At 35.3% G+C, this 18,589-nt stretch overlaps 1 protein-coding gene across 1 annotated transcript in view; it reads right to left on the bottom strand.

The window, feature by feature from the left end:
* MTBP (MDM2 binding protein) overlaps positions 1–18,589 on the bottom strand; it is a 77,629-nt gene that overhangs the window by 24,543 nt on the left and 34,497 nt on the right. Inside the window, exons 12-14 of the mRNA XM_032760341.2 lie at positions 10,644–10,817; positions 8,436–8,543; positions 1,463–1,624 (exon numbers count right to left, since the gene is read on the bottom strand). Coding sequence (XP_032616232.1) covers positions 1,463–1,624; positions 8,436–8,543; positions 10,644–10,817 — 444 coding nt within the window. The remainder of the gene's footprint in view (positions 1–1,462; positions 1,625–8,435; positions 8,544–10,643; positions 10,818–18,589) is intronic.

Genomic DNA, 18,589 nt, shown 5'->3' with positions numbered 1-18,589 from the left:
TTCGCTCAAACCTTTTTGATTTTAAGATGAGCTCTCCTGCAGCTCAGTGTGTCAGGTGTCCTTTGTACAGGTAACTCTAAGATACATATCCTTAAACTTATATAAAAGCCCTAGCAATTATTTGAGCCCTTCCTATCTTTCAACCCTTATCTCCCATACAAATCCTCTGGTAAGCCAATCTCTCTCTCGATCTCAGTTTGCCTTTTCTTACCTCCATGACTCTGAATATGGTGCTTCTACCTGGCAAATCTTATCTTTCTTCTATCTAGATCTTATGCATCATTCAAGACCTACATCAACTTCCTTGGCTCCTAATCAGCCTTCATGACTATTCTACCCTACTTGTAGTTCTTTCCTCAAAATTCATATTTATTTAACCAGGACTTACTTTACACTAGGCAACTGCCTAAGCAATTTAGGAATAATTAATCTTCATAACTACCTATGTCATCCCTAATTTCAAGATAAAGAAGCAGAGGCACAAAGATCAGAAAACATGCCCAAGGTCACATAGCAAGTAAGCTGCTAGTCTTGCTCCAGAGTCCATGCTATAACCATGGAGCTATGGTCTCTCACTTATTGAACACATGCCCCATTTACAGGTAATCTAAAAATGTCTCCAGCACCTTTCAGAATACTCTGTATGCTATTTAACTTGGGTACTGATATGCAATGGTGATGATAATGATAAAACAACATCTCTTTTGTTACTTGTGTTCTAAGTGTTTTACAGGTATCAACTCATTCAATCCTCACAATAACCCTACTAATCCTCACAATAATCCTAATAAGTGGGTTATATTATTATTCCCATTTTAAACATGACAAAACAGGCAAAGAGTTGAATAACTTGCCTAAAGACATTTGGTTAGCAAGTAACAAAAGTGAGATCTGAATCCTGACCATTTAGCTCCACAGCCTGTGTCCTTAAACAAGGTTATTCAAATTCATCACAACACTGGAACTCAGGAAAGCAGAAAGAAATACAACTAAATAATGAAATGATTTCCAGCTGTCTCAGTGAAGTCTGACTGTTCCTCCTCTATTGAATGTTAAATATGCATCATCTTATCATATGGACTTTTACCTCTATTAAATTTACTATGTAGATTTTGCTTTCCACACTTCATGGAAATGTAGCTTAATAGAAATTCACACATTTCAGCAGCTTAGTAAGACTAAAGAGAGGCATCATCTTAAAGTGCTTCTTCCTCTGCCCAAAAACAATTACACTGAACATACTTAATGAAAAAAGTTACTAGAAAATTTATAATGTTTAAATAATGAGTAATACAGTTCATCACATATACATACATACTTGTATCTATATAAGTATCTATTATTATTTAAATTTGCAAAATACATTTTGATTTGACCAATACATTTTATAAGTTTTAATAATAAATGTCATAGTTGTCACACACACACAAAGAACTAAAATTTAAAGTAATAAAAAACTTACCATTTAATATATTGAAGGTTTTAATTTTGTCCATCTTTCTTAGAATCATTTTAGGAATCACAGCATCAAAATAATCTAAAAAGTGTTTCCTTGTGAGTACTAACAGACTTTTGAGTTCAGCAACAGAAACTGTTTCAGGCTGCTTTGCCAACTTTCTCCTTTCTATAAGACAAATCAATACAACTGACTTGTTTTTTATTCTCTTTGGAGCTCATCTACTACTCTTTTGTGGAAAATATTTTCAGAAGTAAAACAAGTGAAATTCTCTAGTAAATCAACATTCCTGTTTTCAGGATTGTAGGCCTTCTTTCACTTTAATCCTATTTGTAGATAATGGGAGAATTTCCAGTTTTGTGAGACTAACAGAAGTAATTCATTGATACTGTAAGTTGATAACAGATAAAGGCAGGTTTACTAAAGCCTTCAGAAATATATTGCAGAGCATTATATTTGGTTATGTAGAGATAAAACCTGTTAGACTTTCAGTTAAATATGGTAGCTTGGCCACTTCTGTTTCTTCTTCTCAAAACCTAAAATCACAGCAAAGAAACAAAAAGGGAGAACAAAAGAAGGAATGATAAATAATGACATTTTTCAACAAATTTTGGAAGACATAAATGACAGCCGAGTGGTAACTGAGTCTGCAAAGTAGAGGAAGAGCCACCTTGGATGCCTGTAGAGAGGCACTACCAAGGAGTACAAAAGTTGGTGGTGAGATGCTGGACTGAAACAGGACTGGATGTAGCACAGGAAGTTAGAACTGCAGGTCCTTCCCCTACGCAACCTATTCCTATTAGGCAGGCAACATTGCTTGCATTTTTTTTCTTTTTTTTTTTTTTTGTATGGAACATCAGGTATATGAAAAGATAGTATTGAGGCTGGGGTTAAAACTAAGGGATTAAGGAAAAGTCTATTCATTGAAAGGTTGGACTCCAAGCCTTGATACCAGAAAGCTAACATCCACAAATGCCCCACTGGAAATATCAGAGGATTCTCCTTTGGTTAAACTGAACGCTGTCAGAGAAAAGAACTCTAGATAGCAAGGGGTGGAGTTAGGGGTAGAAGCTCATGAACAAAATGTTGAATTGTCACTTCACCATACTATAGTGAAGCTTGACAGATATTACTTTAGAAGTAAGCATACAAAACTTCCATTTCAAGATAGGATGGAAACAAAAGAATCTCCAGACATTAAGGAAAGGTGTTGAGGGGGAGAGGCAGCTCTTTATTTCCCTGGGTAAAGATTTGATTCAGTTAACACTTTCAGCTCCCCTCTTCCTTCCCATCACTCACTGAGCTAGTCATGAACAAAGCATGCTCTGATAGATTCTTCTGACTTTCATCCGAGTGAGCAAGTCTTCAGGATGTACTTTCTCTGCATACTTCTGCTGCAGGGTTGGTCTGCAGTTGCCTAGCTCTGACAGCCATTCAGTGGCAAAATTCGATGCTGGGTGTATGTATGAGAAGGCCAACTTGGCCATAGATCTAAAAAGCCGTATCCTTTAGTACAGCTTTCATCTATAATTTCTCTCCATCTGTATATTTCTTACATTTATTTTTCAGTTGGTTCAAATGTTGGGGGGAGAAGTGGGTATTATTCATTGGAATCCCAAACTAAAAAACATCCAAAAGAGAGACTAACGCAAACAAACAGAAAAAAGGGAGTCCAGCAGAAACAAAAGCATTGTAGAAAACTAAACAAAGTTTGCTATAATTTTCTCATAGACATATGAGAAGATACTGCACCCATGAAATAAGTACAGGATGCTTTGATAAAGAAAAAAAATCAATGAACAAAAAAAGACTCTAAAATTAAGCACACAAGAGATCAAATTTCAAAAATTCCGCAGAAGAGCTGCAAAATAAAATGGAAGATATCCCCCCAAAACTAGAACAAAAACATAGTAATATGAAACTAGGAATGGAAATCAGGCATTCTGTCCAGTAAAGTCAATATCTAGTAAGAGCTCCAGAGCTCCAGAGAGAGAGAGAGAGAAAGAAAGAGAGAGAATAGGAGGAAGAAAATTATTAAAAGGATAAAAAAAATTTCAGATTTCAAGATATGACTCTCCCATTTAAATTGCCAATCAACAACACAGTTTCAAGATATGACTCTCCCATTTAAATTGCCAATACCAGCCTACACAGGGGCTGGTGGGGAAGAGGGGAAAGATAAACACAGTATGACTCAGAGTAAACCTTCTAGAGACAATGCTTCTGGAGACAAAGTTTCCAGAAAGTGGGTAAAAACCAAACAAACCAAAATTAGATTACCACAAAGAATAGGAATTATATTTGACTTCTCAACAGAAACACAGCAAAGCAGAAGACAACGAAGTAGTATCATTGAAATTCTGAGGGAAAATGATTTTTAATCAAGAATTTTATTAGTGAAGTAAATAAATTTTCAGACATGCAAGAACTCAAAAAATTTGTGCTCCATGAACTTTTGCTCAAAAAGTGACTGGGAAGAAGTGCACCAACCAAACAAAGGCATAATCCAAGAAAAAGGAGAATAAGGGGTCTAGGAAAAAGAACATTGCAAAAGAAGAAAAGAGGAAAGGGAAATCTTCAAGATACTAGCAAGATATAAGCAATCAGTCCATAGTCTAGCAAAATATGAAAACAATAGAGAAATATAAAGGAACTGATGTATTTGAACACACAATGAATGTTAATGATAGGAGTGCAGCAGAAATGTTGGAGCCTCTGGAAATACATAGCAATGTTTTGTCTATACAGAAGAGTAGGCAAATTTAAAATAAGGTGATTGTCAACCATAAGAAAAACAAAGAATTATGTAAGAGAGATCTGATCACCATCATTTATACCATGGCTCAGCAGTAAACTTATTCATAAAATTATAATAATGTTAAAGCCAACCACTGATTTAACCAAAATTCATGACTTCACTTTAAGAAGCAGAAAGAGAAAGTGAGGATTATGTGGGAAAGTGAAGTTTTTATCTCCCATAGTTAGATGTTAAGATAATGCCTGAAACTGGTAAATCAAGAAACAGCAGCATACGTACATTATTTGTATAGGGGTCCACCTGGAAGAGCTGAGGATAGCTGTCTATGAACACAGGGACTGAAAGATGGGGAGGCATGGATAGTGCATTGCTGTTTGCCACTTGAAGTTTTTTTCAGTATCATTTGACTTTTCAAACTACATCCGTGTATTACTTTGATAAAAATAGTCCATTTTAAAACACTTCTAGACTAGTAACATTTTCTTCCACAATAAAATAGTAACCTAAAAGTTCATAGAGAATTCAACAAAACACACATTTATTAATTTTAAGAGCTTACTGCCTAAAAAGCACTGTATTGTGTCCTTAGACACAGAGGATTAAACCATTATTACATTACACTACCTGAGGTCAGCACATAAATAATGCAAGGGAGTAGAATAAGAAGGAGGCAAACAGTGTCAAGGTTCTACTTTAGAACATCAGCTTCATGATACAAGCCTCTGTAAAATCCTGCATCACCAATGTGGACATTGGTAGGGTCCTTCCAAATCTGACCCAAGATAACTAACATGGCTTCCACAATCAAGAACATTAGTAACAGTAAAATGAGAGCTGTAATATATTCTGCCTCTATTACATCTTCTTAGTGAGAAAATCATAAGGCTCATTGTCTTTTTCTGCACAATCTGCTGGGAGCCATTCTAAAACAAAAAGTTATCGACGGTTTGGTTTTATCTGGAAGGTGTACGGAGTAATCTGCTTCAGAAATTAGCCCCTATGTTTTTATTAATGTTAAAAATATACTCAAATCTGGCCGGGTGTGTTGGCTCGCTCCTGTAATCTCAGCACTTTGGGAGGCCAAAGCAGGTGAATCACCTGAGGTCCAGAGTTCAAGACCAGCCTGGGCAACATGAAGAAACCTCATCTCTACTAAAAATAGAAAAATTAGCCAGGCGTGGTGGTATACGCCTGTAATGCTAGCTACTTGGGAGGCTGAAGCACAAGAATCACTTGAACTCGGGAGGTGGAAGTTGCAGTGGGCCAAGATCATGCCACTGCACTCCAGCCTGGCTGACAGAGCAAAATTCTGTCTCAAAAAAAAAAAAAAAATTATATACACACACACACACATACACACACACTCTCAAATCTGAACCTGAACCTGACCTATATTTATCAAACCTGTCAATTATATTACAATTTGAAGAACAGAGTAAGAATCCATATTGACCTTAATGATGAAGAAATGGAGAGAGAAAACAGATGAAGTTTACAAGTTATGAGCAGGATAATTTACCTAGGTAAAACATAATCTTCACACAAATTAGTTTGCATATAAGTGGCAGATAAATATTTGAGAGAAAAACATTGGACTAAAGTCTAAAAATGAGTTAGCATAAAAATGCTATTTTCCTGAGAAAGCTAGTAATAACTAAGGATTTATTAAAGAAAAATGTAGAAGCAGAACATCCAAAGGAATCAGCAGGTTGAGCATAAGCTTTGCACTGTGTTTTATAAATTTAACAAAGATGTAGGGAGCTCAGAGTAGAGACTGCAATACTGGAGCAAAATGATAATACTGCTGTTTTCATATTTACCTTGCATCATACTGAACAGTCTTTAAAAATCGTTCAGCATTCTTAAGCCTTTCCTTGAAAAATCAGTGAAACAAGATTTTTAATGTTTTCAAATACAAAAAGTTATAAATTACCAACAAACTTGCTAAAATATAAGTCACAAGCTTATAAATTTTAAATATCACTCTAATTAAATAGTATTAGATGTAATTTTCAAAATAAAATTAATGAAAATAAACTAATTTTAAAAATTAAGCCCTAATAAATTTTATTTCATGTTATTTTAAAAAACAAAGTGCCTCAATAGTGTTATTAGTGAGTACATTTTTGAGTACATTTTTGTGCAAATTTTTCTAGCTATTCTTTCTAATTTAGTATTAGAGAAATAGTGGAAAAAGAGTAACAAGTCTACCCCGTGTTTTGTTGATAATTTGAGGAAATATTTTTGAACAAATTTTGTTTTTCTGTCAACACTATAATCTCTGTATGGATACTGAACCACTAATTTTTTTCCAAAGAGAGCTGTTCCCATTATATTCTTCACTTTTTATCATGTACAAATAAGTTAACTGCATTACTTTAAGTACTTTTATATTCACACTTCACTTATTTGAAAATCACTGAAGTAGACACTTAAGACATGCTTACACTGGAAACTTTCTTTTGCTGTCATTTGCCTCTGCCTTTTGAGACACAGGCATTCTAAACAGATGCACCTTTGTCTCCAAGTTTTTAATCCAGTATTAACTCTCTGGGTAGAGAAGAGTTTTGTTCAGTAAGTATTTTCATCATAAATAGATTAACTGGATCATTTATCTGAATCAAGATTTAATGCTTCCAATTGCAAATTGGCCATTTCATGGACATACCCAGAGCTAGTGTCTCTAGCAGCAACTAGCTCTAAGGTCTTCTTCAGTTTCAGGTTCCCACCTTACTCTTTGCCCAGTCTAATGGCATCCCTACGATTTTTTTTTTTTTTTAGCATTTCTGTACCCTCTCCTGCCCTCTCACCAACTCTGTTGAACTTTTCACTCACACCTCTAGGCAGCAACCTACTTATAGATGTCATATTTCCCTTCCCACACAACCAGGAGGGACGGCCCTCTTGGGGTTAAGTCTTCTCCTTTCACAAAGAAGAGATGCACCAGCTTCAGAGAGGTCCCTGCTCTTCTGATAGCTTTTCTGTTTGGAAAGGTGAGGAACAGAGGTGAAGATGAAACAGTGGAGATGTTGAAGGAACTGAGTTATAAAAAGCTGCAAGAGGCTTATGGCAAGGAAATCAGGGCCTGATGGGTTTTTGGCAGGAATAGAGCAAAGCTAAAAAATGAGTAATACGGCTGGCTGATGTCTGAAATAAACATTTTATATCCATAACAATACTGGTATTTCAGTATATATGCGTGTGTGTGCATTTATGTATTTGTTGGTTATAGCATGTACTACACTTATTAAAAATGATTTGCCTTTCTAATTATGCTTTCCTTGAGCAAACATCATTTTCTTGGTTTAAAAAAAAAAAAACACCAATGGTTAGAGGAGCTCAAGACTACACAATTACCCTGGATATTTACAATTGAAAAAGTTTGCAATCTTTCCATGAATATTTGAGATCAACTATTCTAAAATTATCTTCTACTGAATAGGTAGGCTACTGAATTCACAATTTTTAAATATGTTTTTAAAGAAAGGAATGATAGCTCTTATTTTATAATATATGTAATATATAATTCGAATAACTTTTTTTCTACATACAACTAAGGAGGACTCACAATTTGAATCAATTTCTTAGAAATTACATAACAATAAATAAGTTCAATTAGGCAACAAATGAATGCTTAAAATTTATATTAAAAAATAAGACTGAAAGGCAAATTAACTGTAAAAGAGAAAAATTGTGAAATTATGACTCTTTTCTGAATAAGATAAATCTATAATGCCAATGTCACTTAGTACATGAAATGTTCTCACTTATTATTGATGATCATTATTAAACTCTAAGAATCAATGCTCAAGGTAACACATTAATTTCCCTAAGACTTGCATTTTTTCCTATTTGTAGCATCCAACTTCCGCTACCAAAAATATATAAAAGGATATTTTATCAAGAGATCTACATTAAACAGAAAAATAAAACTTACATACCTTTTCTAGCATACAATTAACAACAAATTTTGAAATACAAAATTTGCCTGACGAAATATTTTTACAAATGTTAACAGTGATGTACAAATAAACAGAAATATTCTGAATCTAGTGAAAATGTCTCTTCTACTCTACATCATCGCTTTCAAAAATAGTTCTATAAATAGGTAGCATAACTAAAAGATCAACTATATAAGAAAAAGTGTGCAAATGAAGATAGCTTATGTCCAAACAAGTCAACATTTTTAGAGTAGGATGAAATATACAAATTGTTACTTACTTAGGCATTCTTTCAAAGCTAAAACTTGAACATTAGCCAACTGTTTCTCTCTCTGTACAATCTGCTCCCCAGAAAAATGTGGAAGTAATAATAAGTCAAAAGGAAAATCTGAGAAATAAGAAAAAAAAAGGTCAACATTAACAATGCCCTTTGCCAACAATTAGTACTCAGTTGCTAGGAAATGTGTAATAGCAATGATTTAACAAAAAATAAAAGTCAATCACTCACCTCTCTCGATCTCATATATTTCAAAGTAAATAATAATAATAATAATTAGGCAGCAGAAAATAAGCATACTCAATTATTTTGCATTTTAAACATTGACTTGATTTTTAAATTGAGGGAATTTAGATAGCAAAGTAGAATTCCCTGAATCACATTTTCTTCTACCTGATCAGAAATCACAGATAGGGAATGGTAGCTAGTCTCTAAAGATACCCCCAAAAGCCACTGAATGAACCACATCTCCTGTTATTCCTTTTTGTGCAGTCCCCTCCACAATGAATCCAACCTAGGTAAGTGTGCTGGATGGTCCCATGACGGCCTTAGCCGTGTCTCTCTCCCCATTTTTCATGCCCATTGTACTCAGAATAACTGTAGAATGCACTGGAAATGTACTGTATTGAAATAGGGAGGAACTGCCTAGGATAGCTTGGGTTTTTTTCCTCTCTCCCCTAAAAGCAGGATGTCCTTCAAAGCGTTGCCCAATGAGTCACATGGCTGCCTTTTGAGGTCCCTTAGCTGTGATGCAAATGGTGCACATGCAGTCAAGACTCCATCTGCCCTGGGAAGCTTTCATGAGCCTTGGGGGCCTGGCTCACAACAGATCCTAGGCTTCTTTTGTTCCTTGCTGCCTATCTGTAAGTAATAAACCTGCTTCACATAACTTGTATATGAGTGTGCTCTGTCACACTGGACTAGGACAAATTGGTAACCAGTACATGGTGGACCTAAATAGTAGCCCAGGGTGGCAGCAGAAAGACGTATTTAGACTCCCATTACTGGTGGTTGGCATAGTGATGATCTTCCCTATTCTCCACGCTGTAGCAGTCCTCCCTTAATATTGCTAATTATTGGGCATGCTTCACACTGTGTAACAAATAAGGTAATGTAAACGTGACACTGAATGACTTCTAGCTAGGAAACAGAAAGCCTTGTAGCTTCACAGAACAATTGCTCTAAGTCAGCAACCATATAAGAAGTCAGCCTAGGCCGGGCGCAGTGGCTCACGCTTGTAATCCCAGCACTTCGGGAGGCTGAGGCAGGCAGATCACGAGGTTAAGAGATCGAGACCATCCTGGCCAACATGGTGAAACCCCGTCTCTACTAAAAATACACAAATTAGCTGGACATGGTGGCGCACACCTGTAGTCCCAGCTACTCGGGAGGCTGAGGCAGGAGAATCGCTTGAACCTGGGAGGCAGAGGTTGCAGTGAGCGAAGATTGCACCACTGCACTCCAGCCTGGTGACAGAGAAAGACTCTGTCTCAAAAAAAAAAAAAAGAAGTCAGTCTGCCCTAAGGCCATGATGTTGTAAGGAAGCCCAAGCTAGCTGTGAGGAAAGGGCCTGTGAAGAGAAAATCAGACCTCATCTGTTCCAGTCATCCTAGCCCAGGCACCAAACATGGGTGTGAAGAAGCTATCTTAGACATCAAGCCCTGTGGAATCTTCAAATGACTGGAGCCATAGTTGTATGTGACTGTAATCATATGCAGGACCTCAAAATAGAAACATCCAGCTGAGCCCACTCAACCCACAGGACCATGAGAGATAATAATAAACTGCTGTTTTTAAGCTAAATTTGGGGTAGTTTGTTATGCAGCAATCGATAACCTAAATAATAAAGCCTGGGAAGAAAGACAGGCAATAAAATAGAACATGTGGCTTGAGACGATATAAATGAAAATGAGAAATATAACAAAATCTATGTATTTAAAGTGGAAAATACTAAAAATTTCATTTTTAGAATTGAAGGCTGATCTACTAAATTTTACTAGGTATAATGTAAAAGGAATTTGCTCTTTGCACATTAAATTGTAAAAATATGTCATAATATGTTTTAAATAAAAGGTAAATTAATGAAAGAGAATGGAGTTTGGTGAAAATAAATTCATTAAATTTTTAGTATTTCTTCTACTTAAAGCCACATATGCTAACTACACACACAAACAATGTAAACATGTTTTTCTACCTAAAGTTAACACTTACTCAATTTGGCTTCTTCTGTCTTTGTTTTCATCTTTCCATGAATTAAATTGAGTGCAAATGAGCCATTGATCTGGTTGGCTGAGTGAATCAATGTGGCTTTACATCTTTTATTGCCATTACCTTGTAACAAGAGATAATAGCTAGAACACTCTCCTTTCACTTCAACATCTGGAACTAAACAAAAACAATTACCTTGTTAAGTATGTGAAAATTCAGCACACAACACAACAGAACCATACATTTGATCCATAGGATATAATAAAATTTTTTGTTATTTTAAAACAAGCTGTTAATACATTCAGGGCTAGTAGTTGTTCGTTTAACTGAGAAAGCTGTTAAAGCAAAAAATCATAACAATTACAAAGCATAAATCTTTTATTTTAAAAGTATGTGTACTCATTCTTTAACTTTTGATATGGCTTACCAGAGTTCTACAGTATATTTCTTAAATAACCACATCAATGTTTACAGCTTCCATTTCTTTAAAGAGGAATAAACTGACTCCTACAAACACCAACTTAATTGGTGGGAGCAGAAGGATACAGCTATACTTGGGAGTAGCTTTTTGCTTCTTGCAGTGGGCATCCATAATGTATTTTACAGAAGGAATGGAGAGCATTCATTAATCTGGCATGCCAGTTATGTGAAGGTCAGTTAAGACAGTGTCTAGTATATTTTAAAAGCAAATCAAGTGAGGGTTATAGTGAAGGTTGAAGAAAAACTGTGAAGCCTTTGAGATTAAAAATAGAAGTAGAATCTTTTTTGTTGAAGATGGTGAGTTGGACATAAACATTTATATTCACTATCTCCTGAAATTCCACTAAATGAGAATAAAGAAATCTTTAAAATAGCATAAATCTACAAGAACTAATATCTGAAAGAGACAACAACTAAAATTTGAAAGCAGAAAAGCATATGAACAATTGGTAACAAACTTCAATCTCTCCACTGCTAAGGGGCTGAGAAAAACAACAGAGAAAGCCCCAAAGCAACACAATTTATACATGCGTCCTCAAGAGGCTCTGGAATGGTGACCCCAGATGGCATTGGAAGCAAAATGAAGCTGGAATAGGAACAGAGTTTGAAAGTCAACTTGAGAAACAGGCCTTCTGATCCCTTATTCTATTCAGGCAAATGACTGTCAGAAGATTAGAGGCTTATTCTCTGGAGAGGGTAAAACAAAGTGTCTTTGGCTTGAGCTCTATAAGGCAGAGTTAAGGGTTGATTGATTATCAGGGAATCAAAGTGAATGCTTACCTCTTTAAAAAGTTATCTATGTCTGTATTTCCCTTAAGTTTATTTTAGGGGCTATCAGGATGGCAGGGTGAGAAAGTCTGTGGACCCACTCCCCAGCAATACAAGCACAACTGGTGAAATGATCCTAAGGGTATATACCAAACTAAGAAACATTTTTTCAGGAAAATATACTAAGATTAGGATTGGGAAGAAGCAGGTTGGACAGATTGGAGCTTCTACCCATTGAGTTGGGAATGGGTTGGGAAGAAGCAGGTTGTGGCTTAGTTTTTAAGAGTCCGCAGCACTTCAGCCGCAGCCTGCTTTTCCCCACCCATTCCCAACGCAGATGGACAGAAACTCCAATCCAAGCGGCTGTGGCCAAAAAGATGGGTCTCCCTTTTCCCTCGGCTTCCAGTAAAGGGTTACAGCATCTCATGGGAAGGAGCAGGCTGTCAGCAATTTCTCATCCCCTCATTCTGAGTTGAAAAGACTAAATTCCTGATGCATATGATGAGAATTCAGGGACCTCCTTTCTCCACCTAGCCCCTACTGATAAGGTAGAGGTTCTACCCCAGGATAGGAAAGCTGAGAAAATAGGGACCCAAACGTCCTCACCTCAGCGCATTCACAGGGCAGTTTCTACACTGGGAGAGGTACATAAAGAAGACCAGAAGCTACATGCTGGCCCAGCTACCGAAGTAGTGGCTCAGAGATTTTACCCAGGGGAAGAGACCTTAAAACAGAAGGCCCTAAGCTCTACCCAAAGAAACGGACTTTATCTGACTCAGATTGCGGGTAAGTTGGAGCCTAAAAGTGGTCTCAAAAACTATGGAGACTTGGTAATAAGCAAATAAAAGGAGGCTGGTAGTTCACTTAATTAAGAGAAACAAGCAAAAGATCTAGTTCATTAGAGAGAACCGGGGAATGTGACAGCTAAGAAGTGTCATCTTGGTGTCAGAATTCAAATTGAAGAATGGCCACAAAAATGAATCAAATTTAAACGGATGTGGAACAATTTAAGCCCCAATGCATTGTCAAAAACAATAAAGCAATTAGTGAAGATGGCAATTAGTGAGGAATAAAGCAGCTACATGTGATAGCAAATGAGGCAGACAAAGAAGGTATCAGGGAAAGGCAAAGTGAGTCAGGTAGAGACCACTGGATTCCCAGGGTGAATGTGGCCACACTGAAGGCCGCACCCTCTGAAGAGTGACACCAAAGTCAAACAGACTTCATTAAAATTGCCTAGCCAACTCATACAACAAATAAATACGCAAACAACAAGAAAACAAACCTAATAAGGGGGGAGATAAATTAACCAATAGCTACAATATATTACCTAAATTGTCATCTTTATCAAGAAATTATGAGACATGCAAAGAAACAGGAATGTGTAATACCTACAGAAGGGGAAAAGCAAGTGATAGAAAATACTTGTGAGAGGTCCCAGAAGTTAAACATAACAAAGACTTCAAAGCAAACATTATAAATACATTTAAAGAACTAAGGGAAACCATGCTTAAAGAAGAAATGAAAGGTATGATGACTATGTCTCATCAAATAGAGAACATAGATGAAAAGATATAAAATAAAAACCCAATGGAAACACTGGAGTGGAAAAGTACAATAAACTTAAAAGGACTAAGATCATTAGTCCTTTTAGACACTAATAATTCAAAGAAATTTGGGAAATTAACAAATATGTGGAAATTAAACAACACACCAACAAATAACCAATGGGTCAAATATGAAATCACAATGGAAATTTAAAAATACTCTAAGATAAATGAAAGATAAAAAATTAATCAAATATAGTTGAAGTAGTGTTAAAGATCTCAATCAATAACCTAACCTTCTACCTTAAGACACTGAAAAAAGATGAAGCCCAGTAACTCCACTCCTAGACTTATACTGAAAATTATTTTAAGCCTGTACCTTTATATTCAGAGCAGCATTATTCATAATAGCCTAAAAGTGTCAACATCCCAAATGTCCATCAACTGATGTGTGGATACATAAAATGTGGTATATCTAAGTGATGAAATATTATTCAGCAATAAAGAGGATGATGTCCTGGTGTATGCTACAGCATGTACAGCATGGATGAACTTTGAAAACATTATACTAAGTCCAAGAAGCCAGTCATTAAAAACTAGATATTATATGATTACACTTCTATGACATGTCCAGAACAGTCAAATCTATACAGACCAGAATAGATACATGGTTGCTTAGGGGTAGGGGGAGGAATGGGTGGTGGAAATGCGCAATCATTGCTAATGCATATGGGGTTTCTTTCTGGGGAAATTAAAATGCCCTAAACTTGATTGTAGTGATAGTTGCACAATTCTGTGATTATATTTTAAAAGCCACTGAACTGTAAACTTTAAAAGGGTAAAATGTATGGTATGCATTATAGCTCAATAAAACTGTATTTTTAAAAATTATCTTAGCAATGTAAAGTTCTGCTCACAAAAAGAAAGTTCTTAACAGTACTTCAGTTCTTTATAGACAACCACACAGCAAATAAAAGATTCTTTTATGTAGTATATAGAATGTCATATATACACATATATACATCCCAAAACACTAAGAAAGTACTGTAATTTTATTACAATAGCTACAGTTTATTTCATAGATAGGAAGATACTGTGGGTTATAGTCTATTCCCGAAAACAATGATGAAGTAACAAAAACGATTTTTACAATTAGATAGCTAGAGTGACATTAATTCTGTTCATAAACTGCAGTTTTAGAACATGAATTTAAATAAAGGTTATTAGAAAAGAAAAACACTTGTTGTTACCAGTTTTATTTGAAATTAAGGTTTGCCAAAAGATACAGTGACCTTAATTCATTTACCATTTTAGCTGCTTGCTGATTCAACTTATATATATATCTCTCTTCAATCTGACATTCTTTCCACATTTATTTTAAATCTCATCACCTTTATTTGCATTTTAATCACTGAAGCTTGTAATTACAACAATCTTATTTTCCTCAAAAGAAAAATATTTACTGTAAAGAACTCTCTTAGCCATAATGACTCTGCAGTCATTTAAAAAATGTTGCTCCAGATTTGGCAGGTGTTAATTGAAGACTTATTAAATAACTTTTATGTAAATGCCACAGGGAGTAACAGATTTACAATTAGCATAGTTATTCCAGCCTCATCACTCTTCCTAAAGTAATAAGGGAAAATGATTACTAAAAAAAAGTCTATTTTCAACTGTTATGTTTATTTACATTATCATTTGATGAGGTGTTGGCTTGTATGCCCCTCTCCACCAAAAGCATACGTATATTTTGGATATACTATACCGATAAAATGGGAGAAGCAGAAACTACCAAGTGTCTATTAGTTGCATCAAAGTTTACAGATAACACATAAACCACAATAAAGTCTTATGTCTTTATTAGTATTAGCAAAAAAATCTTACATAATAAAAATCAAGTTATATTCTTTGTCAATAAGTTTCTTAGTGGTTCTTAAAACCTTATAATACTCATTTTAACAGCTAATATGAAAACAAAATTATAATAATCTAAAGGATAAATAATATTCCACATGATGGAAGGAAAAAATATATCCCAGGACTACGGGGGAAACAGGATATTCTGGGTAAGTGAATATTCTGACTTACTGATAGTTATTATATATGTTCATAAAGAAATGGCAAAATAATATAACCAATTATTTTAATAATCATTCCAAAAATGAAATAATAAAACAAAATCTAGTTTCCAATGTAGGCATCTTAGGAGGCTACACTCTTTTCAACAATGAGATCACTGTTTAATTCTAGACTCAACTTTTGAAACAGCCCTTAGTGCCAGCTGGGGAGGCACAAGAAAAAAAATCTAATTACTTTATATTCATAAACCATCTTGAAAAATGTATCTCCTAGCTTGATACCCCACCCTATTCATCAGACTAAGCTTTGAATAATTTAGCATAGAACTAGGCTGCCACGGAAATTGTTCAAGAAAATGACTGTGGCTCAATTTTAAAAAGAATCTAAAATAGTTAAAAAAATGATAGGACTGGCCGGGTGCGGTGGCTCATGCCTGTAATCCCAGCACTTTGGGAGGCTGAGGTGGTTGGATCACGAGGAGATCAAGACCATCCTGGCTAACAAGGTGAAACCCCATCTCTACTAAAAATACAAAAAATTAGCCAGGCGTGGTGGCATGTGCCTGTAATCTTAGCTACTTGGGAGGCTGAGGCAGGAGGATCGCTTGAACCCAGGAGGTGGAGGTTGCAATGAGCCGAGATCACGCTACTGCATTCCAGCCTGGGCACAAAGCAAGACTCCGTCTCAAAAAAAGAAAGAAAGAAAAAAAAAAAAAAGAATAGTACTGTTGAACAGGTGTATAACTCACTACTGTGAAAATTATAAAAACACAGGATTTATAAATTCCACCATGACTATTTTAAACAAGTAATATTAGGATCATAAACTATATACATTTCCTCTCAATTACTATATAATAAAATATACAATTCAAAAGCTACAAAGAATAGAGAAGCCATTCAGAAGATATTTCCAGATCTTACTCATTATGAACAGCAATGATTTCTTTATTGTTCCACAGACACAGAAGCATAGAAGATTGGACAGAATAACAAAAAGCTACTGCAGAATTTAGAAAGTGTGTACCTTCATTACCAGTTTGATTCAAACAAGTTTGAGATACAATAAGTAAGTAGTAGTATCCTCATTTTCTAGATAAGGAATTAAAGGCCTAAAGTAGCAATTCTCAATTTTTTTTCTGCCTCAAAGCATCTAAAGGATTCTTCAGTGACAGTGATTTCACCTCGTGTTGGGGAAAGCACCACCTAGGGCAGAGGTTCTCAATCTTGGATATACATTTGAACCACCAAGGATGCTCTAACAAACCACTGACACCCTGGGCCCACCCCATATATTTGAGTTGAATTATTTTCAGGTGGAGCTCAGCTTGACATTTTTAAATAACTGTCAAGGTGATTCTAATTTGCAGCTGGTGTTAAGAATCATTGAACTAGAGAGAGAAACAAAACTCTGCATTTAGACTGAAGGACCTAAATGATTCTTAGAAAAAAAGTGATTCTTTAAATAACTTTAAATAACTGTCAAAATGATTCTAATTTATAGCTGGTGTTAAGAATCATTAAACTAGAGAGATAAACAAAACTCTGCATTTAGGTTGAAGGACCCGAATGATTCTTATAAAAAGTGATCCTTATAAAAAATAAAAACCTTTAATGATGTAAAATTATATATGTATTTACATATGTACATATATATTAAAGTCTAACTTTAACAAATTTCGGGAAATGTAAACAACTGTGCATCCATCACTATGATCTAGTTTTGAGAAACTTCCATCGCACCTTTGCAGTCAATATCCCTTCTACCCATGGCCTCAAGACAACCATTGATCTGCTGTCTCCTTCTGCCTTTTATAGGAATTTCATACATATGATCTTACAATAAATAATCTAACCTTATCTGACTTTATTTATAAACTAAGCATAATGTTTTTCAGGTACACCCCAAACTTTTCATGCCTTCTCATTCCTCAGTATTCCATTATATGCAAAAAAAAAAAGATCTCTTCACCAGATGATAAATATTTGCATAGTTTCCAAGTGTTGGCTATTGCAAACAATACTTTTACAAACACTTGCATATAAGCCTTCGTGTAAACATATGTTCTCATTTCTCCTGGGTAAATATCTAGGAATGAAAGGGCTGGATTGTACAGTCAAGTGCAAGTTTAACTGCCAAACTGTTTTCCTTACTAGCTGTGCTATTGTACATCCCCAGCAACAATGTGTGAGATGTGCAGTTTCTCCACATCCTCATCAACATTTGATAGTCACTGTTTTCAATTACGGCCATTCTAGTGAGTGTGTTGTAGAATCACATTTTGGTTGTAATTTGCATCTCCCAAGAGACTAATGATGTTGGGCATCTTTTCATGGAGTTTACTAGTTATTCGTGTATCTTCTTTGGTGAAATGTCTATTCAAGCATTTCACTCACTTATTAATTGGGTTGTTTTATTATATATAAAATTGGGAGAATTTTTCAAATATATCTGTCCATTGTCAGATATATGACTGGAACTATTTTCTCTAAGTAGCTTGTTTTTAAATGTTCTTAATAGTGTTTATCAAAAAGTAAGCATTTTGAACCTTGGTGAATTCTACTTTATAAATTTGTTTTCTTTTTCTAATTTATAGATTTGTTATCTGTGTTATCTTACAAAAGCTTTCTCATTTTAGCTCTTGAATTTAGTTACATGATCCATTTTGAGCTAATTTTCATTTAAAGTAAAAGTCTAAATACATATATACATATATATACATAATTTTTACATGTGGATATCCAGTTCTTCCAGCAGTGTGTTGACATTGTCCTTTTGCCATTGGCATCTGACTCTGTTCTGTTCCACGGATCTATGTATTCTTAGCCCAATACCACCATGTCTTGAGAACTGTGGCTTTATAATAAATCATGAGATCAGGTAGCATAAGTTCTCAAATGTTGTTTTTCCTTTTCAAAATTGTTCTGGCCATTCTAGGTGCTTTGCAATTCCATATAAATTTAGGATCAGTTTATCAATTTCTTTTCTTTTTTCTTTTTTTTTTGAGATGCGAGTCTCGCTCTGTTGCCCAGGCTGGAGTGCAGTGGCGCGATCTCGGCTCACTGCAACCTCCGC

This window comes from Hylobates moloch, unplaced genomic scaffold (genome assembly GCF_009828535.3).
Source record: "Hylobates moloch isolate HMO894 unplaced genomic scaffold, HMol_V3 SCAFFOLD_9, whole genome shotgun sequence".
NCBI lineage: Eukaryota > Metazoa > Chordata > Mammalia > Primates > Hylobatidae > Hylobates > Hylobates moloch.
Note: the sequence above shows the minus strand (reverse complement) of the source record. Positions and strands in the feature narration are given on the sequence as shown.